This window comes from Anas acuta, chromosome 18 (assembly GCF_963932015.1).
Source record: "Anas acuta chromosome 18, bAnaAcu1.1, whole genome shotgun sequence".
NCBI lineage: Eukaryota > Metazoa > Chordata > Aves > Anseriformes > Anatidae > Anas > Anas acuta.
In genome coordinates, this window is record NC_088996.1 from 748,612 (window position 1) to 772,916 (window position 24,305).

At 46.6% G+C, this 24,305-nt stretch overlaps 1 protein-coding gene across 4 annotated transcripts in view; it reads right to left on the reverse strand.

Annotated features, from left to right (window-relative positions):
* The window catches only part of GAS7 (growth arrest specific 7), a 114,273-nt gene extending 99,228 nt beyond the window's left edge, over positions 1-15,045 (reverse strand). Inside the window, exon 1 of one of the 4 annotated variants that reach the window (XM_068655217.1) lies at positions 14,743-15,045. In XM_068655217.1, coding sequence (XP_068511318.1) covers positions 14,743-14,925 — 183 coding nt within the window. In that variant the 5' untranslated portion in view covers positions 14,926-15,045. The remainder of the gene's footprint in view (positions 1-14,742) is intronic. The other 3 variants (XM_068655216.1, XM_068655224.1, XM_068655220.1) reach the window with 3 other exon arrangements.
* Positions 15,046-24,305: the final 9,260 nt, after the last annotated feature.

The window sequence follows — 24,305 nt, forward strand, 5'->3', positions numbered from 1 at the left end:
AGCAAAGCAACTAGAACTTCTGATCCTAAAGTCCCAAAAGAGCAATTTCCAGAGATCCGTAACTTGGCCAATGAAAAGCCACTCCATTTAATACAGCCAGCTGCATTACTTATGTTCCAAAAATCAACATTTTTTCAGATGCAAGCATATGGCTGAGGAACTGCTGCTTTGCACAAGACCCAGTGCATGGCCCTCAGCTGGCCCTCCCTGATCACCTGTTCATGTCAGCACCAGCACCTCCTCCAGTACTGCAGAAAACTGAAAGACAGCAAGAACAATCCTATTCATATTTACCTCTCAGAAACAAGAAAGATACATTGGCTTCAGAGACTCCGAGACTCATGCAGAGTCCACTGAGGTCAACCAAAATAAAAGAAAACGGGGAAGAACAACCTTTCCCGAGAAGAGCTCTGTACAGTTCAGGCTATGGCAGAATCCACCTGCTGCCTGAGCCAGCCCAGCTCTCCACATAACCTGTCTGCTGGCAAATCGACAACCAGCAGGACAAAACTGGCAAGATGGGGGCAGCTTCCCATATGACACCCATTGGAATGATCTAACAAGGTGATCTGAGTATCTGAAATGATCGACATGGGGCTGTAAACTAACACTCTCTCAGCCCAGAACATATGTGTGGAGCAGCTCTTTGCCTGGAGAAGGGAGCCTGGGCAACACTGGGTCATGGCCACATGGAAGGTGGCAGTTCCCATGCTCATACTGGTCATACTGGAGTGGTACTCACTTGGACACCCAGTAGGAGCAGCACACAGGTGCAAGCCTATGAGGCTCTGATATGAAGAAGTTTGCTGGGCATCACTGAATGGACCTCTGTGATCAAATTCTCCAGCCTACTAGAGGAAAAAGTACTGCAAAAATTGTAGCTTTCAGTGAGCACATACTTCACATAAATTGAATTCAGCCTGGAGAAGAGGAGGCTGAGGGGAGACCTCATCGCAGTCTACAACTTCCTCGTAAGGGGGTGTCGAGAGGCAGGAGACCTTTTCTCCATTAACACCAGCGACAGGACCCGCGGGAACGGGGTTAAGCTGAGGCAGGGGAAATTTAGGCTTGACATCAGGAGGGGGTTCTTCACAGAGAGGGTGGTTGCACACTGGAACAGGCTCCCCAGGAAAGTGGTCACTGCACCGAGCCTGTCTGAATTTAAGAAGAGATTGGACTGTGCACTTAGTCACATGGTCTGAACTTTTGGGTAGACCTGTGCGGTGTCAAGAGTTGGACTTGATGATCCTTAAGGGTCCCTTCCAACTCAGTATATTCTATGATTCTATGATTCTATGATTTTCCTGAGTCACAGTGAGTGTAGCAGCTGAGCCCTCAGCTTCTTCACAGACTGCTTGCAGTCAGTAGGTTGTCTTTAGCTGTGCATTTCCTGTGTATAGAGCTCCAATACAGTCAGAAGATCTCCTGTCATGCTCCAGCAGAGTTTCCCACATCAGAGACATGCCAGGTCCCACCGCTGAGAAGATGCCAGAACAGGTGGTCAAATGAGAGAAATGTTGGAAGATGCCATGTTGTCTCCTGCCTCCTCCAGTGACAAGGAGTGCAGCATCCTGCTTCGTACACACTGGACAGCACAGACGACCAGCTACAGCAATCTCGGGAAGATGGGAATGGTGATTTTCACTAGCTGCCCCTTCTAGCACAGACAGGAAGACATACATCAGAAGAACCCAGTTTGCTGAGGTAGAGACCATAATATGTCTCTGGCCAGCACTGAGGGAGGGCTTCGTACCTCACCAATGATCCATTTTCAGACTTGGTAAATCCTGGTGGTTAGGGACAGAGGAGGAAGCAGGAGTGCAGGAATCCAGCAAACCCTGGGGCAATGCAGCTGAGATGGGAGCCGACACACAAACTCAGTTTCATTTCAAAACGATATTCCAAAAAGGACCCATAAATCATTTAAATATGATTTCATTTTGGAAATACCTTAAGTTCCATTCTTCATGCTGTAACACACTGCAGTTCAACTCCAGTCTTCATTTGGTGCCAGTTATCATTATGATTATCATCAGCTCACAGCACAATGAGATAAGTCATAGGCACTCCTTTAAATCTTGCTATTGAGAGTTATTACTTGGCCTTGAGTAATAAATTAGCCCTATTATATAGCAGCTGGCACAGGAGAAGCAAATCTGCTGCTCAGGCAGCTCATTACAAGGGCAGTGCTGGAACTTCTCAGTCATGTGCTACATACACAGCCCTCAGCAGGATTTTTAAACAGAATTCTGCAGACAGGACACAGATTTCTCTGGGATTGCAGAATACACTACATTCATCAATCCAGTTTCTAGCAATTGTTTTCCAAGTTAAGCATTTGCCCACCCCTTGGAAATATAATTCATCTTCTGTGCAATTTCAGCAAGGCACTTTGCCATACCGTTATCAAATTCAAACTGTTTTAATCCTTCATTCTTTGTCACCCCCTGCAATCTCTGTTACTCTGCATCTCCATTCTTTCTCCCAAATTCTTCCATGCTAATTATTCCTTCACCCCCACTACCAGAACCTTGACAGCTTGTGACTCTTCCTATTCTACAGCCAAGTCTCACCTCTGCAGCAACTGAAGGAAGTTTCCTTTGCAACTACTTCTGTCATACATCAGATTATCACTGTAGATCTGCTTTGTGGCTTTGTGGTATTTGGCTCAAGGAGGAGCACACGAGCACACAGCAACTGCAGAATTTTGTTTTGGAAACCTGAATGAAGTGCTAAATAAGTGAATTAGAAAGGATCAGGAAGACAAAGCAGATCCAAGCAATCAATTTAAAAGAACATTCTGAAAGTGCCTATAGATTATCAGAATAAAAAAAGCAGAATGAAAGAATATGCTTAATAGTAATGTTATAGCATGATGGCATAAGCCTATCTGTTAGGTACTCTTGGGAGAGCCGGCATCTTCTGTTGGACCACCTATCAGAAGTATGCTTGCGAAAATTAATTCCTTCCGTGAAACTTTCAGAAGAAAAGAAGCAGTCAAAGAGCAAGAAAACTACTGTGTAAAATCAAAAAATTGATAAGCCAGAGAGCAAGGAGCAGGAAAAAAAGAAGTTAGTCTTCTTAACCCAAAAGTCTAGCAATGCAACCACAAAGGTGATGCAGCTAATTTCTCAACTAATTCAAAAAAAGGAGAGTGAGAAGTGTATTGTAAATATTTGCAAGTGATACATGAAGCTAATCCAGTCAAAAGCCTGAAGAACTTTGATTTACAATACAATAAAGAAGTAACATTATAGCAAGCAAACTACACTAGTGAGAAATGCTGAGTATTATATACCGGAGTAATAACTGGAGTCCTGCACATATCATTCATGTCCCAAACAGTGACGACCAGCTCAGAGATCCTTGCTTCCGTCTTCCACAGAAGCTGGTCCTTTGGCAGCACCATTTGCTCTCATGTGAGAGTAGAAGACTCATTTTAACAACATTCTTGCTTTCCATTCAGTAACTGCTTTTTCCTTAACAGTTCCAGCACTGCTTGACCATGTCTCTGACAGAATCAGTGTAGGAAGGCTAACAGAGGCAATGAGCGATGCTGAAATGCCAGAAAGCACAAGCTAGGCTTAGTAAGAGATGAAATTTAATTCTGAGCTAATAGACGTGTCTGAAATGTAAGGAATATTTACAAGAGTTTTAAATAAAGGATGGGGACAAATATGGGAAAAAGTAAAACCAGCTTGGGACTCTTAATTGTGTTGTGATGTGCCTCCCTCCTCGCTCTCAAGTTTTTCTCCCTTTTATCCATTCCTGGACTCACTGAGTGTGAGAGGACAATTCCAAGGCTAAGATGCAGTGCTAATGGGATAACTTAACAATTGCATGTGAGGTGTACAGCCCAGAGGCAGCTTCCACATTTTTATATGTAATGTGCCTTGCAGCATCACCCATCTTCTAGCAGCACTCTACTAGCATGCTGTCTAGCTCTGCATTTGATGTAGGAGAGGCAAGTGAGGTTGAAGCTGGGCCAGGAAGTTCCCTTGCACCTTTCAGATCAGCTGCATGTTTTCCTTACCTGGGAGCAAGCACTTTGTGGTACTGCCATGCAAAGCTCACTCACATCTTCCTTCCAGATCTTGGCTATCACAGGTCTTCACAAACTTTTAAAGTTTTAATTACCTTTCATTGAGCTTTCTTTTTCCCCGTGGAAAAAGATAATACAGAGCAAAAGAGAAAGGTATGGAACTGATCAATAGGTGTACACATAGTGATACAAGACAAAAAATAATGTATGTATTTTGTTTCCACCAGACACCCTGGAAACTCCAGTAGCAAAGGTGCAAATGGCTATTTAAAGTTGTCATTGAGCTAGGAAAGCCCTGGGAGATATGTGCAGTAAAGAACTTTGGTGCTCAGACCAACACAGGAAGACTACATTGCTTTTGCTGTCAGCATTACAGTGCACGTATCTGTGGCTCAGGAAGAATCTGCTCTTACCAAATACAGGACAAAGTGCCTGACTGCTGTTCAAAAATGCCAAGGAAATATTTTTGACCTTTGGGTCTGCACCTGCCTAGGAGTTCAAAGATCTCCACCCATCAGTCAGCCTGAATTCATTGCAAAGGGGCCCATACCAGCAACACAGACTGTTCCCAAGCATTAAGAAAGGCATATGTTAAAAGGTACCAGCCTGTTCCACTGCTGTACGTGTTCTACAAAATGCAGAGTGATAGTTCTTGAGTAACCCATGGCATCCTCCTTTAAGAATTTACCAGCAAAAAGGCTAACCACAAATGTACTAGACTAATACAAAAGCTATTTGGATAGAATGATGTGGAAAACTGGATTACTAGCAGGAGCAAGGAGTGCTTCCCCCAAATGGTTACCACAGTGTGCACAAAGTCCTCTGGCAGACAGCATACAGTGTCAAATCTGTAGCCCCTGGTGTACAGCCTGCCCTGCCTCCAAGCCATAATAAATTTTACCAGTCAGAAGTGCACTTTTGCTGGTATGGCATGTATGTAAGGGCTCTCACTGTAGAGGTGCACTCCCATGCCTAAAACCCCTGCTCTGCCTGCAGCTGCATGCTACATGGGCTTGGCCTGCCTCCCTACACTGCACATACAGTGCAGATCTACACAGCTGATGGCCCAGGTTTCCTGCCACACACCAGTCCTTTACAAGAGGTCCTCTTAATAAGTAATGGTTTACACAGTGGCATGAAATAAAAATTCCAGCTAAACTATTTTTTTTTTTAATTTTTCAATAGGGTCACTTGCAGAAGCACACAGCTCTTGAAAAACTAACTGGTGAAAGTGTTGGCCTTGATTTTACACTGTTCTGCACTAGATCATAAGTGGATCATACCAACACAAGGGAGTGCAATTTGTAATTACATATGGCCAAAGACATTTTAAATTGATATAAGCTGATGACAATGTGCAGAGCACAGTATGGGGACCACCAAGTCCATTATGCTTTTTTCAGATTTCCCCAACAGGTACTCCTTCTCTGTCTGTGAATTCTGCCCAGATGCAGAGCCTTGAACCATTACTGGAAATGTGCACAGTAGGGATCAGCCACCGCAATAAGACCCAAGGTTTTGGGAGGCTTCTGGCAAATCTACCATGTACGCACAGTGAGACACATCGCATAAATGTTGGATTCTGAAAAAGATTCACAGAACAAGTGTTCCCTGGAAGTGCCAGAAATCGAGGACAAAAATATCGGTGCCTTATGTCAAGTATTCTAAGACACAAGTTAGCAGTGCTGCTTGCCTGCTACGCTCATCAGGCTGGCTCCCCATGCTCTACTGATGGCACAAACTGGATGAACATATGGAATATTAGAAGTATCACCCTTGCTGCTCCGAGTTATAATGTGGTCATGGTGAAAACATCTGCAAAAGTCCCAAACACTTCCAAAGGCAGACACTATATGAAATGCTGCAGAATCACATACTTGTTTGTTACTATTATTACTGGACTTCACCAAAACAGAAGAATGTCCTATCTTTGTGGTTTTACATAGGGTCAGTATTCAGTGAAAGAATGAAAGTAAATCCCAAGTACATACTCAGACATTTAAGGCTCTGGAAACACAGAAACAAGATGTATTGATGATAAGAACGTGCTCCATGGAACATAAGCAACCATGGATAAACCCTCGGTTATTAAAAAGACCAGTTAATTCTACCCAGTCACCACACATGCAAAAGTGAAATGAGCAGAAAAAATCCAAATCTGCAAGAATCTTCTGGTCTTGGTTTCAGGGCTGAATTTACTAATTTGGAGATCAAAATAAAGTTCTTTTTAGAAAATAGTGAGTATCCAACATATTCCCATTATTCCTTTAAAAAGTATTCAGTGTAACATACCATATCATATATTCAGTGGATGCTGTTTACAGTGCAACTCTCAGGACATCAAACACGCATTTTGCATCCACGCCAGAAAACTAGACTATCACTACAGAAATCTCTTAGTTTTCCACGAGATGTGTGTCCCAGAGCACAGTACGAACAGGGAATTCTTCAGTGAACTAAGCAGCCTTTAATTGAGTCTTAAAATGATCTATGTTTTTCATCTTCACTCTATACCCACCCCTACAATGCAGGTAAATGGCAACTCATTTCATCTTCAACATCTGCCAGGCAGATATCAGCAGTGAGAGGTTTTAGACACCCTTTGTAATCTGTGGGTGGAAGACATGAGCGGAATAAGCCTCCTGTGACTTGTTTCCATCTTCTAGAAAAGGTTAAAGAAAACCATTTTTAAAACTTCTGTTCTGTATAATTTCTGCAAGGCAAGAGATTTGATTGTTCTCACATGCTATAGGCACAGCATCCATGAGTTCAGCTTCTACATGATCCCCTTGCACAGAGGGCAAAAGAGCTCACAAAAATCCCACACCTATCAATAAGACCCTTCCTTTCACAGGTTTTGGTCCGATGACCAGAAGTTTCAAGTCTGAAAAGTTACAGCCACAGAAAGTCACAGATGTCAGAAATCAGAAATGACACTTTGAAACTAAAATGCCTGTGTGGTCAGAGCTGCACATATCACTGACTACAGAAACATGATGGCTAATTGAATCATCCCTGCTCTGGAAGAACCAAAATTATCCTTCTTTGCCTGGAGGAGTTAGACATGGGGAAATGTCAACCCCTCTTCAGCCATGCTTACTGCCTCTCCCCAGCACCATCACTCAGTGGCAGCAGGGCAGTCAGAAAGCACAAGCAGGTACCACAGGCATCCCTGGACGGAGCCAGCAGGAGACAAGAGTAACCAATTCCAGCCTGGCAGTTGCTCAGCCAAGGAACTTAATGGTTAAGTGTGAAGCAACAGAAGCAAAACGCCGTGTAGATTTTTTGAGCATGATGCCATGCTCACTTGCTAGCCACTAGATAACCACAGAATGGTTCAGCACTCACACCCTTATCACCCTAAATTAAAGGTCAGCTTCCTCTCCCATCACACAGGACTATGTAAGAGAACTACTACTTATTCCACAGAGTACCCTCTGAAAAAAGCAGTGATAGCAGCCACATTTTACCCAAGATCATCACATATCGCCCTATGTCCTTGTTGCTCGCTGCGACTTTTTATGTTGAGCTTTTGAGGGGAGAGATGGAGGAATGAGGGAATGTCAGGTAACTAAGCCAAAGGACATAGAAACACCTGCTAAGAAAACAAAGCACCATCCTGTTGCATGCAGGAAGTATAGACGCTACATATCACAGAATCACAGAATTGAAGGGGTTGGAAGGGAACTCGAAAGATCATCAGGTCCAACGCCCCTATCAAAGCAGACATATAAAAAGCCCAGGCCTCAGATACTCAGAGACAGACAGGTACTTTGCATACGCAGCCTCACCTTTATTTGTATGGTCATCAAGTAAAAGCTCTACTGCAAAAGCTGCCAATTTCTCTCTTTTAGCTGTATCACACACATTATGTAACTCTCACTGCAGCAGAGAGCAGCACCTGCAGCTGCTATACCAGCCCTTGCTGTGGCAACATGCAGCACAGCCACCACACTGCAGCACTGGCTACAGCAATGCTCATTCCTAGCACTGGAGGGAAACCTTCTGACAAAATGTTTTGGGGTGTTTTTGTTCAAAATGCACTTCAACATCAAACTGAAAAAAGAGAAATAAAAAACAATCTTTTCTCTCTAAACATAAAGATTTCATCAAAATTCTGTTTCACAAGAATGTTTCAAAGTTGCATTTTGTCATAAAGTAGAATTTTCTGTGCTAATCAGATTCTCATTTCTCCTTAAGCACACTGTCTCCTTGGATGATATCAGCTTACAGCAAGATATATCTTGGCATGGAAATTCTCTACAATTTCTCTGCCATTATAAAATAAATTACAAGCATTATCGTTCCTATTAACTCCTTTCATCCTTATTTTCCATGAATACCTGGGTACAACGAATAAAGCAGTTCCTGCCATGCCATGCTTCCTGCAGATAAAGGTGCCACAACCTCCTGTCTCAACTGTTTGCACTTTTCCATGTTTGTGTGTCACAGGGGAGATGAGTTTCCCCCTGAATATTGCACAGCAGTGGAAGTAATGCATAATACTCTCCGATGCCTGTGGATGCATGGTGCAACACGTGATTCTTTACTTCCAAAATGTATCATGGTTCCAGTAAAGTGTGAAAGTGCAGACAAGATCAATGGTAGCTCTCAGTCCTACTCAGTCCAGCTAGCTCAGTTAGATTCCAGAGCCACCTCCATCCATGCTGGAAGCACAAACTGTGCTTCACACAAAGACTTACGTCTGTGGGATGGCTGAAGCTATAAAAACTGCTGACAGTTATCAGCAAATTTGCATATGTTGCTACTGCTGCTGCTTATATAAGTGATTTCTAGCCAACCACAAACACAAAAAGCAACACCCAAAATAGATTTTAAAACAAACCACTTGCAAATATGACTGAATGACACGTGTCCCCACCTCTCTAAAAGTCACATCTCTAGAAAAGGCAGATGCAACAGCCAGCATCTCCCCAGAGGGCCTGAGTGCAAAACACCTTCTTTAGTACATGCTCCAGAGCTCTAACCTCACCTTCTCCCTCTTGACGTTTATGGTATCCTGCACCAACACAAGCTATGACAAACTGGGACACACTTGAAGCTTGTCCTAAATAGCTCTCAGGTCTGGAACTGTGCGGAGACCTGTCTACACGTATCATCATGCTAAGCATCCCTGATGCAAATGGGGCGAGGAGCCTCTGTTTAGGAAATATATTGTTTCTTTCAGCTGTTAAGGAATGCTGGAATTGTCATTCACTGTATCATGCACCACATTCCACCTGCACTGCACCTGTGTTTGCTGTGATGGAGCTGATCTGAAGCACTACTCAAGGCCTGTAGCTGCACAGATTCCTCTTTGTATCAGCACGGTAAGGAAAATTGTTCACCGCATGAGTACATGTTGTAGTTTAACCCAGCTGGCAGCTAAGGACCAGACAGCCATTCACTCACCCTCCCCTCTCCCTCTCTGGGATGAGGGAGAGAAACAGGAAAATCAAGCCTTTGGTTTGAGATAGAGGCATTTTATTAGGTCAGAAAAGGAAAATAATAGTAATAATAGTAATAATGATAATAGTACTACAATGCAATTGCTCACCACCCGCTGACTGATGCCCAGCCTAACCCCGAGCAGTCCGGCCCCCCACCCCAGCTAGCCACCCCTATATATTGTTTAGCATGACGTGATGGGATGGAATACCCCTTTGGCCAGTTTTGGTCAGCTGTCCTGGGTCTGTCCCCTCCCAGTTCCTGCTGCACCCCCAGCCTGCCCACTGGCAGGACAAAGCAAGAAGCTGAGACGTCCTTGGCTTGGTGTAAGCACTGCTCTGCAACAATTAAAACATCAGGGTGTTATCAACACTCTTCTTATTCTAATCCAAAATATAGCACCCTACCAGCTACTAGGAGGATAATTAACCCTATCCTAGCTGAAACCAGGACAGTGCAGCAGTCTGATACAGTTTCTGCATGGTTCTGCTCAAATGGTCAAAAGGTTAAACCAAAAAAAAAAAAAAGAAAAAAAAAATGAGTACACAAGACTGAGGAAATAGCCAGAAGAAGTAAGTGACAGAGTCCCCGGACTGTCAAGTTTCATTGCTATCATAGCTATAAATCACCAAAGGCAGGGTGAAGATTGGAGCTGATGGAGCTGATGGCATATCTACTCCATCAGATATGAATCACAGACAACAATATCCCTCTTTCCCAACCTCTCTAGTATGCAGAAGGATGTTACTTGAACACAAATCAGGCTCAGTCAGAGCTAATCCATATGAATTTAGCATCACCTTTTCAGACTTCTCTGGTGTCAACTGATTTTCTCTTGTTGAGAAAAAAAAGCTGGGTCCTCTTTCTCCATTAACCTAGTATCTCCAAGAGTACAGCAGTTCAAGAAACAGTACTTGGCTTTCCAGTACAAGAAAGACAGGGACATACTGGAAAGACTCCAGCAAAGGGCCACAGTGATGTTTAAGGGATTGGAGCATCTGTCATTGCTTCCATCTGTCATTGGAGCATCTTTTGATCTATTACATCTGTATCCTCTCCAGAGATTATAGACATCTTTTTTCCTAATTATTCCCTGCACACATTCCACCCATCCTCCAGCTCTCATTGGTTCTATCATTGCCATAACAGGGACCTCCCGGACATCACTTCCCTCTAATCCACCACTGCGGGCATGCAGCGACCATGGTAGTAGGCACCGAAGACTGCCAAACCTCTTGACCTCCCTTTGCCTCTCTTGTGCTACATTTACTACAGTTTTGGTCCTTTCCTTGATCTCCTGTGACGAATGAATTGAAAATACATTTTTGCCATTAGGAGAACCCATGAGTCAAAGGCATTCCTCAGGAATGTCCATCTCTAGCACTGGAGTTTGTTTCCCACAGGCCACCTTCATGGTTTTCTCAGAGCTGTCCAACTCCACATTTGCCATTAAAACCAGTCCTGGTTAACAACCAGGCACAGATACCCATTTTTCATTGCAAGAGTCTAGTGCTACCATTCAGTGTGAGTAAGCATACAAAGAGGAGGTGCATGACCTATCCTCAAATCCTGGGTAAGATGGCCAGAGCAATGCAGAAGCATGCAGATACTCCTTGTGATCAACACTGGCAGCTTCACAGCTCTGCTGCCTAAGAAAAGACAGGTGCTGCTGGTGCAGTACAGTTCCTCCCAAGTCAGAGTTAACACTGGGAACAGTCCTTAGTCCTCATTTGTCCAGAATGAACCTGCATGCTGCAGTCTGGATGCTAAACTAACCACTCAATGCTAGAAGAAACTCCCCTTTCAGCTGCTGTCCTTCATTCCTTTCTCACTTTCCTCTTTCAGCTCAGGAACAAAACAAACAGCAAACTTTAAGGGAAATTTCCCTGTTGGTAAATGTGAAGTAGTGTGAATAAGAAAATCCAGCCTACCCATCTGTGTACAGTGACAACCTTAAAGTTACAAAGGCTTCAGAAAAAGAACATCCCCTTTGGGTAGCAGCCAGCCACCTGACAGACTTTGCTGCAAGGAGAAGCAGTATGTGCCATACAGGGCAAACCCTGCCATCCCTGGCACACCTTGGACAATGCCACGAGCCGTGTTTGTGCTGTGAAAGAATACTCAGCCTGTTGTCCTTAAGGGTAATGAGTTATGGGTCTACAAAGAGAGGTACCCACTAGAGTGAACAACAAGGAATGGGGAAATGAGGGCAGAGCCAAGAGAAGATTGTTTCTTCCTCTTTCAACAGAAGTATGTAGCTAAACAATTTACCTCACAACATAGTGCTGAACCTTACCAAAAGCTGCAGGGCTGGAGCACTCAAAGACAACATGAGTGCAGGTTGGTACTGAAAGGAGAATCATGTTCATGGCTCCATCCAGCTGTGTGTTTTCCTCACCTCCCTGGTGCCAGTTCCAGTGTCTGTGTGGTTGAGTGGCATATTGGATCAGAGGATTTCAGTTAGATCAGGTCCCTGAGCAAGCTAACCATGCACCTAAACACCAGGGAAAGGCTACTTGCACAGAGCCATGAGAGAGACACACTAACAGATCTTTTTCATTCTCACACATCCACTTAACTGCGATGGGTGCTAGCTACCTGTGGTCCCATAAATTTAGTTAATTAGCTCTTGCCCCTCAGTACAAGAAGGACATTGGGGCTGTGGAACGTGTCCAGAGAAAGGCTACGAAGCTGGTGAAGGGCCTTGAACACAAGTCCTGTGAGGAGCAGCTGAGGGAACTGGGGTTGTTTAGTCTGCAGAAGAGGAGACTCAGGGGAGACCTTATTGCTCTCTACAACTACCTGAAAGGTAGTTATCTTCTCATAGATAACTGGTAACAGAACTAGAGGGAATGGCCTCAAGTTGCGCCAGGGGAGGTTTACGTTGGAAATTAGGTGACATTTCTTCTCAGAAAGAGTTGTCAGGCATTGGAACGGGTTGCCCAGGGAAGTGGTGGTGTCACTGTCCCTGGGGGTATTCAAGGAAAGGTTGGATGTGGTGCTTAGGGCCATGGTTTAGTTGGTGATATTGGTGGTAGGGGGAAGGTTGGACCATGTGATCTTGGAGGTCTTTTCCAACCCTAATGATTCTATGATTCTATGAATTCTTTACATAATAACACTGGTTCATAGATCTTATTAGGAACAACCTCTGGAGGAAAAGAAAACATGCCAGAGTAAACACCTCTCAGCACTTGTCGTCCTTCTTATCTTCCTTCTGAAGGTTTATTCAAGAGACAGGAGTCTGGGCTGCATGGACCATCAGGCAGTAACAAAGTTTTCAGCCATACATGAACCTAGGGTCAGAAAGGCACAACTGGGGGCTCTAAGCACCACTGAGCACAGCATAACACACTCAGAATTAAGTGGGAAGAGAGGAGTTTGAAAGAGGGAGGTGATATAAAACCAATCATTGTGTATGACTTCCCACTGCTTTTGTTGAGCAAAGTTTGTCTCATCTCACTTTGCCTCAAACAATGTCTAAATTCCTGGTTAGATCTGTAAATATTTGGCAATGTAAAAGACCACTAACATTCACATATCTCAGTAAATGATCTTGTAGGTGGCAAAACTGACAAAAGGACTCCCACACTCCTAAACTATAGCAAAAAAAATCCCAAATGCTTCAGTGGCACTGAATAGTCTCTGGCCTCACTCTTCCAGCATTGAGGGTGGAAATTTTGCATCCCCTTTTCTGTCTTTCCAGGTAAGAATGAGAAACAGAAACTTCATTGAAATACCAGGGATATTTTATTCATTTGGACCAGAGAATCTGAAAGGCAATTGCAAATTTGCAGGCAAAATATTGTCCTACCACAAAGAACCTTCTGCTCGCAAAACATGCACCTCGGTGGGCCTGGTTCTGCTGAGGGCTGTGTCCTGCCACTCTGGATTTCCCAGAGGGTGAGCATGAAAAGCCTTGGACAGATAGTGTCTTCCTTGCATATAAGCAAAGCAGGCTATCCTGCAAATTATATATTTCTCCTTAGAAATCTGGAAGACAGAGGCTGACTTGCAAAGCCCTGCACTGCTAACCACATCAGCACTGTCATTGCAGGAACTCATACTCACATCCTAGGTTAAGTTCCAAATTACACCACACAGAATCATCTGGGTTTCAAGAGACCTCCAAGATCACCAAGTCCAACCTCTGACCTAACACTAACCAGTCTCCACTAAACCATATCACTCAGCTCTACATCTAAACATCTTTTGAAGACCTCCAGGGATGGTGACTCAACCACTTCCCTGGGCAACCAAGGCATGGTCATCAAGGGAAGGGCTGATGGGCTCATAGCAGATTCTTGCTTTGGTACAAGTTGTTTCAAAATTCGCTTTCAGAAATGCAAGACTGTGAAGGCACTCTTTGTGGACGTGTATTTTACACCCAAATTGTGTCTTGTTTCCAAAGGAAATAAAGCAATAAACAAAATCAGAAGCAAGCAGTTCTGTGGGAATACAGCTGGTGCCCTAGACATCATGGCCCTGAAGAGCACAGACAGTAAATGAGCTGCTCAGCATCCTGATGGAAAGATCATGACTTTTGAGTGAGGATCTCTGAGGCAATGCCACACATATTGACAGCAAGGTATTGCCAGCCAACTGCGGAGCTGTGGCAACAGAAGGGACACATCTGAATCTTCCACACCATAAACCCAAGATATGTTTAGGGGAAGGACATAAAAAGGAGAGGGAGGGGGAAGAGCAACTTGCTCAGCATTTGGTCCACCCTGCATGACTGACAGGAGCTGCATCACCTCTACCACTGAATTCTGCTGCTGTTTAGCAATTGTGAATGAAGTGTCCAGAAGAGCCTGCAGCTCAACGTTCAGCCTGAACTCTGCCACTCTGTGGCTACAACTGCGGGTACCAAAGGCACACTCTGCTCTTGGGTGGCCAGGGCACTTTTCCTTCCCTGGGCACAGGGCTGATGCCGAGGTGGGTCCCCGACGAAAGCGCCGGTGTGCTGCCGTGCGTCTGTCCCCGTGCACTGCTGGCACCCTCCTGTGAGCCGAGCTGGTGTTCGGGGCGCCCTCGCTGCCTCCCAGCGGCTCAGCCCCGGGCAGTGCCCGGCGCGCAGAGTGCGGAGCGGCGATGGCACCGCCGCAGGACCGCTCCCGGCCCCGGACCGCCCGGCCCGGCCCTGCCCGCCGAACGGCTCCCGCCCGGCCGCCGGCACACCCCCCTCCTCTGCTCGCGCCCCCCCCCCCCCGCCGCCGCCCTCTCGGCGCAGCTCGCGGCCCTGCTCCTACCTCCAGGAGCTGCACGTAGCTGGCCGGGAACCAGCCGCGCAGCCCGTCCTCCTTCTGCCCTTCCCACCAGCCGCCGTCCGGCACCTGCAGCACCGTGATCAGCTCCCCCGCGGCGAAGCGGAGCCCTTGCCGGTGCCGCTCCCCGGAGAAGGGGTACAGCGTCTGGCAGCGCGACCCCGACATACTGCCAGGCAGGCGGCCGCGTCCCGCTGCAGCCCGCAGCCCGCAGTCCGCCGCCCGCCGCGCGGCCCCGGCCCCGGCCCCGGCCCCGGCCCCGGCTGCCACTCAGCGCCCGCCCGGGACGCCGCCGCCCGCCCCACGGCGCGCAGGGCTGAGGGAGGGCCCGCGCTGGCCGCGCCCCTCTCCCGCCCCGTTCCGCTCCCAGGGCGCGGCGGCCGCCGAGCGCGGGCGAGGTTGGGGCAGCCACGGTGCTGGACGCCCCCGGGCGCTACCGGCTTGCAGGACGCGGAGGGGGAGAGGCGTGGGGGGGGGGGGGGGGGAGGAGAGGGGCGAAAGGGGGAGGAGGAGGCTAAAAGGGGGAAGGGAGAGGAGAGCGGGATGAGGTGGAGAGAAGGGGGAGGGAAGAGGCGGAGGAGGGGAAAGGGGACGGGGGAGGAGAAGGAGGAGAGGGCCCCAGGGAGCGCAACCCACTCCGCGTGACGCGAGTGCCAGCGGGACACCGTGGGTGAGAGACCGCGTGACAGATGCCGTGTGTGTGTGTCAGTCAGAAACACCGCGTGGGTGTCTGGGACCCTGTGACGCCGAGCGCGTCTGTAAGAGACACTGTGTGTGTGACCCTGTCTCTAGGAGAGACCCTGTGTGTGTGTGCAAGATACTACATGCATTAGAAATGTGATATCCATATATGACAGACACTGTCTGAGAGATGTATGTGACACCTGGGAGAGAGGCCATGCATGTGTGGGAGACACCATCCATGTGTGACTTCCATCTTGCCAGGGATGCCATGTGACACCCAAGGATATATGAAATGTACAAGTGTGTGTGACATACATTCCCAAGTGTTGGTGTGTCTGTGCAACTCAGCTGAGTGCACAACTCACTTTGTGTGTGCTTCTGATGCCCATTGTGCATGAATCCCATGTGTGGGACACTTGTATATGTACATGAAGTGAGGTACACCATATGGGTGACACCCCCGTATGTGTGACGCTCCTGTATTATGTGTCTGTATGTGAAACACCACCACGTGTCTGTATTTTGGTTATGATCACCCATTCCGTGTGCACAACCTGCTCTGGGTGGGTATGCTAGGCTCACTCTGCAGCACATCTGTGCCTCTCGTGTGTAAGACGATGTCTTTGTGCAGCCAGGTGTGTATGAACCTGTGTGTGTGGCTCTGTGCAGAAATGCACACCTGACTCATTGTATTACATGTGACTCATACATAATGCACACATGCCTCTACATGTATGGACACTGACAGGGATGTGTATATGAAGACTATGCAAACAGGTATGTGCAACCTAGTGAAGGGTGTGCTGCCTGCCCACGTGCTTTGGGGGGGGAGGGGAGAGATGGGCTTGTGTGAGATGCCTGTATCATACATGAGATCTCCTTGTGTGTGGGGGTGTACCTGAGACACAAGATATGCACACCTGAGTGATTGTACTATTGTTGTGTGTTGTGTTTACGGGACACACTTTCATGTATGAGAATCCCACAGCTACGTGTGCAAAACTTAGCCTTGCATGAAGACATACACTTTTGCTGTTACACCTGTGTGCGAGAGACTGTTGCTGACTGTTACTGACTGGCGTTTATGTAACTCTTAGGCTGAGCTTTGTGTGTTTGTGTATGTGGTTCACCCGGAATGTGCAAAAATCACTTATACATAAGTCTGACCTGTGTGTGTGTTTACGAAATAATCATATGAGACCCAACCACATCTGTATGCCTGTGTGTGTGTAAGCATGCCGTATGTCACTGCATGGGTGAGTCCCGTTTGTGTGTGTGTGTTGTGTACCAGACTTGCTGCAGTGTGCACCACTGTGTTTGTGTACAGCTCCATGTATGAGGCCCTCATCCGTGTTTGTGCAACCCACAATCTGTGCCTGTAGGATTGCGTCTGTAGAACATGTGGCATGTGGATGAGAGGGAGAGGCACACTTCTGCATGTGCAAGAGTCATGAAAGCATGAATGTGTGGAAGGAATGAGGCAAAATCAGTTGGATCTGCCTTACAGACATCCCACAGCCATATCTAAGCCTGCTACCCAGCATCCTTTTGTAGTTAGTGGAGAGGAGGTAGGACACAAACCTGCTGCATTTGGAAGCCTGTAAGGTGAGACACCAGGAGCCCTTGGGTCCTTCTCCCCATGGGCAGGTCTGGACATGTCCAGCTCACATGTCCACATCTCCTTTGATGCGCACTCTGTTGATTGCCTCCCACACTGTGTGTTCATGGGTGAGCAGGTATACATGTATCTACTTCTAGTACACTTGTGAGAATCACAGAATTGTAGGGGTTGAAAGGGACTTGCAGAGGTCATCAGGTCTCCAACCCCCTACCAAAGCAGGTTCCCTAGAGCAGGTTGCACAGGTAGGCGTCCAGATGGGTCTTGAATATCTCCAGAGAAAGGCTCCACAACCTCCATGGGCAGCCTGTTCCAGTGCTCCGTCACCCCACTGTGAAAGAAGGTCTTTCTCATATCGGTGCAGAACTTCCCATGCTCCGTTTTGTGGCCACTGGTCCTTGTCCTGTCCCCAAAAACCACTGAAAACAGGTTGGCCATATCCCTTTGATTCCCACACTGCATGTATTTACAGACATTGATAAGATCCCCCTCGGTCTTCTTTTCTCCAGGCTGAACAGACCCAGGTCTCTTAGTCTTTCCTCATAAGGAAGATGCTTCAAAACCTGGATCATCTTTGTGACTCTCTGCTGGTGTGAGAAACACTCCGTAGCCAATAACTTAGGCTCAGGCGAGGATCTCAGTGAATTTATTCGCGATTGCAATGGTGGGCAGAATCCCTTCTGCCCAGATAGGGCAATCTGAACAGCATCTCATATGGTGAAATTCCTATATCCTTTCTTGGTGCCGTTTAAACCTGTAGGAGTAAGCATTTTACCCAAGGAAGTTGGGTTTCTAACACTAGTTTAGTTAATTGCTTCTTTAATGTCTGATTCATTCGCTCCACCTTCCCAGAAGAGGAGGGGTGCCAGGGGCTGTGAAAATCCCACTCAATCTCTAAGGCCTGCTTTAACCCTTGCAGTAAAGCTTACACCCATCTAGTCACATGGTCAATTAGGACAAACAAGTAACTCAGTAAAGTCTACCTGTATACTTTGGAAAGGTCAAATCCCTGGCTCCCGTCCTTCTCTAGATGGGTTACAGAAGACCTTTTATTTACCTTTTGACATATGGTACATCCTCTGCATATGTGCTTCCCTAAAGTGCATATTCCTACACAGACATACTTTCTTAGCACAACATCACACATTGCTTGCACCTCCCAATGACTCTTTTGATGTAAAACAGTTAATATTTGCTTCATTATCACTTTATTCAGCATTTCTCTCCCATCAGGGAGTATCCATTTTCCTTCAGACTTCATGGCTCTTGATTCCTTAAAAAAAATCTTTCTTTTAAATCTTTTTAGTTCTTTCTTAATTTTCAACAATTCCCTGAATCCTCTCTGCATTTATTCTTTGTTTTCCTTCAGACATTAGATGACTTAAATACCTGACTTCTTTTTCTCCATATTGTAATTTATTTTTCAATACTCCCAAGCCCTGCTTTCCCAAAAAGTTGAATAGCTTGTTAGTAGCTTTCTTCACAACTCTTTTCTCCTGTCCTGACAATAGAAAATGATCCACATATTTGTAACATTAATACATCCTTGGGAGGTTGTAATTGCTCCAAAATCTTTTTTTAGAACTTACCCAAATAGATAGGTGGCCCTGTAAACCCCTGAGGTAAAATTGTCCACCTATATTGTTGCTTCCGCCCCCATTTCAGGGTCTTTCCAGTAAGAGGTGAATATACGTTTGCTCTCAGGGCCTAAGAGCACTCCATTAATAACACTGTTATTCCAGTCTAACAATTTACTATTTGAATGCCCAATTTAATCATCAAATCCCTTCCCAACAAGTTAGTCCCTGCCTTGGGTACATACAATAATTACTCAGTGATCATTTTATCCCCTAGTCTCAGCTTGGTATCCCCCAAAAGCGGCACTGTTATCCCAGCCCCTTCTACCCCCATCACATGAATCCCTGATACTTTACAAGTCAGTAATGACCTAGCTGCCCCAGTGTATTGGGTTTGATGGCAGGGTTCGGGGGGTGTGAGGGGTGTGGGGGTGGGAAACTGCAGTGGCAGCCCCCGTGAGAAAAACCCAGAAGCCTCCCCATGGCAGGTAAGGGACAATTTCATCTGCCCCCAAAGGGACCCACTGCTGCCCAGAGCCAAGCCATGAGCAACACAGTCCGTGCCTCTGTGAGAGCATATCCACAAAAACAAATAAACAAAGAAACAAACAAAAACCTGCTGCTCAACAGCATCTGGGAGAGCAAGGAGCGAAAAAAACTCCCCGCAGACATCAAGGTCAGTGCAGAAGGAGAGGGAGGAGGCGCTCCAGGTGCTGGAGCCGAAACCCCCCTGCAGCCTGTGGCTCCTGGTGGAGCAGGCTGTCCCCCTGTCCCTCCCCTTCCCAATACTTGGGAAACTGACCAAACACCACAGCACATATACCAAAACTTCTGGACTGTTATTTAGACAATGCCTACATCCCCTTTCCCTGCTCATGCAACTTCAAACAGCTCTGTCAAATGCTACATACCACACCTTTAACACCTTCAGCAACCCTTTTAACACTTCCTTTATCTTTCTCCAGCCTGTACTTTTCCAATACCAGCACCAAAGGCTCAGTCAGGGTCCAACTTAATTCCATACCTTTTCTTTCCAAGATACTGAAACAACATATCAGTATACCATATTTCATCCCATTTTCCTTCTTTCCTCCTTCTTCCACTGCGGATATTCCTATTCGAAGTGGCCAGCCTAGTCACACTTAAAACACCTTATCAAAGCCTGTCCCTGCTAGGATTCAGGCCACAACACAGGCAGCCTTCTTTGCCTGCCATTCCTTCATCTCTCTTCCTCTCCTTTCCGTCCTGGCCCTGACTCCCCCTGAAGATTTTCTTCCTCTTTCTCCAACCCTCTGCCTCACTATCCACTGCACTGTCAATACCATTAGTTTCACTCTCTTCACTTTTTGTTGTTGTTGTTGTTGTTGTTGTTGTTGTTGTTTTTTTTCTCCAGACACACACCTCCAGGGCCTCCCTCCCGCAGGAGGGTCCCCCAGTGACTGTTCACTACATCCCCCCACCTTCTGAAGCATTTTCTGCGTATCTTGCCAGGCTTTAATTGCACAATGAACTTTCAAGAGCCCTTGGGATACCAGGTCCTCGGGACTCATCCCCGAGTACTTTCTCATTCTGACCCCAAGTTTCTCATATGATTTCTGTGTTGCACACTTATTATTCCAGCCAGGATTGGCAAGTGGGTATTTCTGCCCTGCCGGTATTACCCCTGGTCCTGGAGGATGAGCTCTTTCCCATTCTTGTATAGCAGCTCTCCTCCTGATCATTCCCATTTCTTTCCCTGTAAACAACATACTTATAGACATAATTCCCTTCCCCAAGAGTATGTCAGGTCGTAGAAACTGGTCTAATTGTTCAGCTAGGTTGTTGGGGTCCTTGAATAAAGACTTCCTCTCCTTCTTAAAAGTCCTAACCTCTCTGCTGGTAAGGAGGGGGTAGTTCACCTAAGAGGATACACAGTTAGTGTTAGTACTGTTAGTATCAGGGAAGGCAAAATTCTCAATATATCTTCTACCTTGTTCTAATTCTTGCCAGAGCCTAGAGTATGATCCTTCTTTAGGGACAGTGTTAATTACAGTCCCTGTCTCCCTTCCTGGAGTGACTGCTGCTGCCACGGGTACAATATTAGGATTATAGGGAGCATAACTTGGCTCCTTCTCTGAAAAAGGAATCTTCTTGTTTACACATAAATTTAAAGCCTGAATTTTCATCAGACCCATATTTTGGCCAAAATACTGCTGTTTCCTTAATTGGTTCTTTTGTCCAGGCTGATACACAATATTTATTTTTTTTTTTATTATTATTTTTCTTTTACAATCCCTCTAATTTTGGGATTATGTTTCCAATTTCTTATCATTCTTAAGGAAGAACTATTGGTAGGCACTCCCCCAGGGATATCTCCCTGTTCTCCGGAACTCATATTTCCCATTTTTCCTAGCCCTCGTCAGTATGTTGCTACAGAAATTTCCCTTCTGCAGTGTACCACACACTAACGTTCCGATTCTGGAAAATGGGGGTGTACTGCCAAGCACTTCCCCGTGCAAAGGTTACCGCACACCTATGAGTTTACCAGATTTCCCTGGTGTACTTCCAAGCACTTCCCTGTGCAAGGATTACTGTACACCAAATTTCCCTGGTGTAGTGCCAGCACTTCCCCGTGCAAGGGCTTACCATACACCAGACTTCCCGAGACTCTCCACAGAGTCTCACCCGACCCCCAAGGCAATACTTAATGTTTCTTACCTTGGTCTGTGCACAGAGTTACCGGATCGATTCTTAAAAACCCGGAGTGCCTACCTTCTTCCTTTCCCCACTACTTCACGGATCCTGCCTCTTTAACCAGTCTCGGGCCCTCTGTCAGCTTTCTGCAGAACCGCCACCGTCGATGCACAGGACCGCTGAAATCAGCAGGGCATGCCTTCCTGCTGCTGCGGCGGTGGAGCTCCCCAGTAGGTGACTGGATCCCGGACAAGCCCCCAAATTGTGAGAAACACTCCGTAGCCAATAACTTAGGCTCAGGCGAGGATCTCAGTGAAGTAGTAATTTATTCGCGATTGCAATGGCAGGCGCCCCACAAGCAGAAGAGAGTGCATCTACTAGTTCCAAAACACAGTTTATATACTTTTTGATGACAGGACCCTCCCCTGTTTCCCCACTGAGTGGGTAATCCAGGTTCACAATCTATCTGATGCTTCACAAACAATGCATGGCCTTCAGTTGCCGGCCTGTTAAATATCAATTTTCTTTTGCCATTTTTACTGTTTGAAGTGGTAATGTTTCTTCACTTATCTGACTTATCACACCGTGATTTTCACCTAATTGTCCTAAGGAGTCTGGTTGTCTGCGTTTTACAAGGTCGCCTGCTAAGCTTTCTTATCACTGTAAGCATATTTCAGTACCACGTTCCCTCCTTCTAAACAATGTAACTCTGCAAAAACAACATTTATATTCCCACGCTGGACTCTTTCCAGGAGATCCTTGTCTTTTTTGTACCAGGGAGCCCAGAACTGGATACAGTACTCCAGGGGAGGCCTGGCCAGGGCAGAGTAGAGGGGGAGGATCACCTCCCTCACCTGCTGGTCACACTCCTTTTAATACACGCCAGGATCCCATTGGCCTTCATGGCCACCAGGGTACACTGCTAGCTCATGACCAACGTGTTGTCCACCAGGATCCCCAGGTCCTCCTCCACAGAGCTCCTCTCCAGCAGGTCATCCCCCAGCCTGTATCTGATGCATGTGGTTGTTCCTTCCCAGGTGCAGGACTCTCCACTTGCTTTTGTTAAACTTCATTTGGTTTCTTCCTGCCCAGCTCTCCAGCCTATCCAGGTCTTGTTGAATGGCAACATGGCCTTCTGGCATGTTGGCCACTCCTCCCAGCTTTGTATTGTCGTCATAGTTGTTTAGGATTCCCTCATCAAGGTCGTCGATGAAGATGTTGAACAAGACCAGACCCAGCACCGACCCTTGGGGAACACCACTTGTCACAGGTCTCCAACTGGACTCTGTGCCACCGATCACCACCCTCTGAGCTTGGCCAGTCAGCCAGTTCTCAACCCACCTTACTGTCTACTCCTCTATCCCACACTTTATCAGCTTTGCTATCAGGATGTCATGGGAGACAGTATCAAAAGCCTTGCTAAAGACAAGGTAGATGACATACACTGCTCTCCCCTAATCTATCCAGCTGGTGATGCCATCATAGAAGGCAACGATGTTGGTTGAGCAGGACTTCCCCTTGGTGAATCCATGCTGACTACTCATAACATTCTTCTCTTCCAATTGCTTGGAGATGGCTTCTAGAACAAGCTGTTCCAACACTTTTCCAGCGACAGAGGTGAGACTGACTGGCCTGTAGTTTTCCGGATCCTCCTTCTTGCCCCTTTTGAAGACCAGAGTGACATTGGTTATCTCCAGTCTTCAGGCACCTCTCCTGTTCTCCAAGACCTGTCAAAGATGATAAGAGAGTGGTTTGGCGATCACCTCTTGCAGCTCCCTCAGCACACATGAATACATCCCATCAGGGCCCATGGATTTGTGTGCATTGATCCCACTCAGACACTCCCAAACCATTCCCTCCTCAACCAGAGCAGAGCTCTCAATTTCCCAGACTCTTTCTCCTCAGTCCAGAGTCCAGGAGTCCTGGGGGGGAGTGTTTGAAGCAAAGACTGAAGCAAAGAAGGTATTCAGTATCTCCACCTTCTCAGAGTTCCCTGTTACCAGGACACCCCCCTTATTCATCAGGAGACCCACATTATCCCTAGTCTTCCTTTTACTGTTTACATCCTTAAATAAACCTTTCTTATTATTCTTTAACTACTTTGCCAGGTTCATCTCCCAGAGGGCTTTAGCCTTTCTTGTCACATCCCTGCAGGCCCTGACAACACTCCTATACTCCTCCCAAGGACACAGGCCCTTTTTCCACATTTTATAGACCATCTCTCTTTTGATCTTGTCGATGAGCTCTTTGTTCATCCATGCAGGTCTCCTGCCCCCTTCCCCGATTTCCTCCTCTTAGGGATGCACTGATCCTGAGCTTGGAAGAAGTGCTGTTTAAATGTTGCCCAGCTCTCAGAAGCACCTTTGCTTTCTAGCAAATTAGCCCATGAGATACCCCCAAGTAGATCCCAGAAGAGATCGAAGTTGGGGGGGTGGGGGTAGCAATTCTTCTTCTTGCCTTACTTCTACCAAATTCCATCTTGAACTCCACCATCTCATGGTCACTGCATCCCAAGCTCATCCCAACTTTCACATCCCTAACAAGACCATCCCCATTGGTAAGGACAAGGTCCAGAAGCACCCCCCACCTCGTCAGCTCCTCTACCACTTGCATCAGAAAATTATCTTTAGTCATTGTAGGAACCGTTTGGACTCTGTGTGCCTGTCCGAGTTGCTTACCCAACAGATGTCTGGATGATTAAAATCCCCAATGAGAACCAGCATCCAGGATCCTGAGGCAACTTCCAGCTGGATCCCTACAAGTCCATGGGTCCGGATGGGATTCATCCCCGGGTGCTGAAAGAGCTGGCGGACGTCATCGCGGAACCTCTCTCAATTATTTTTCAACGATCCTGGGAATCTGGAGAGGTCCCGGTAGACTGGAAGCTGGCAAATGTTGTGCCGATTTTCAAGAAGGGTCAGAAAGAAGACCCTAGCAATTACAGGCCTGTCAGTCTCATGCCAGTGCCTGGTAAAATCATGGAGAAGATGGTTCTC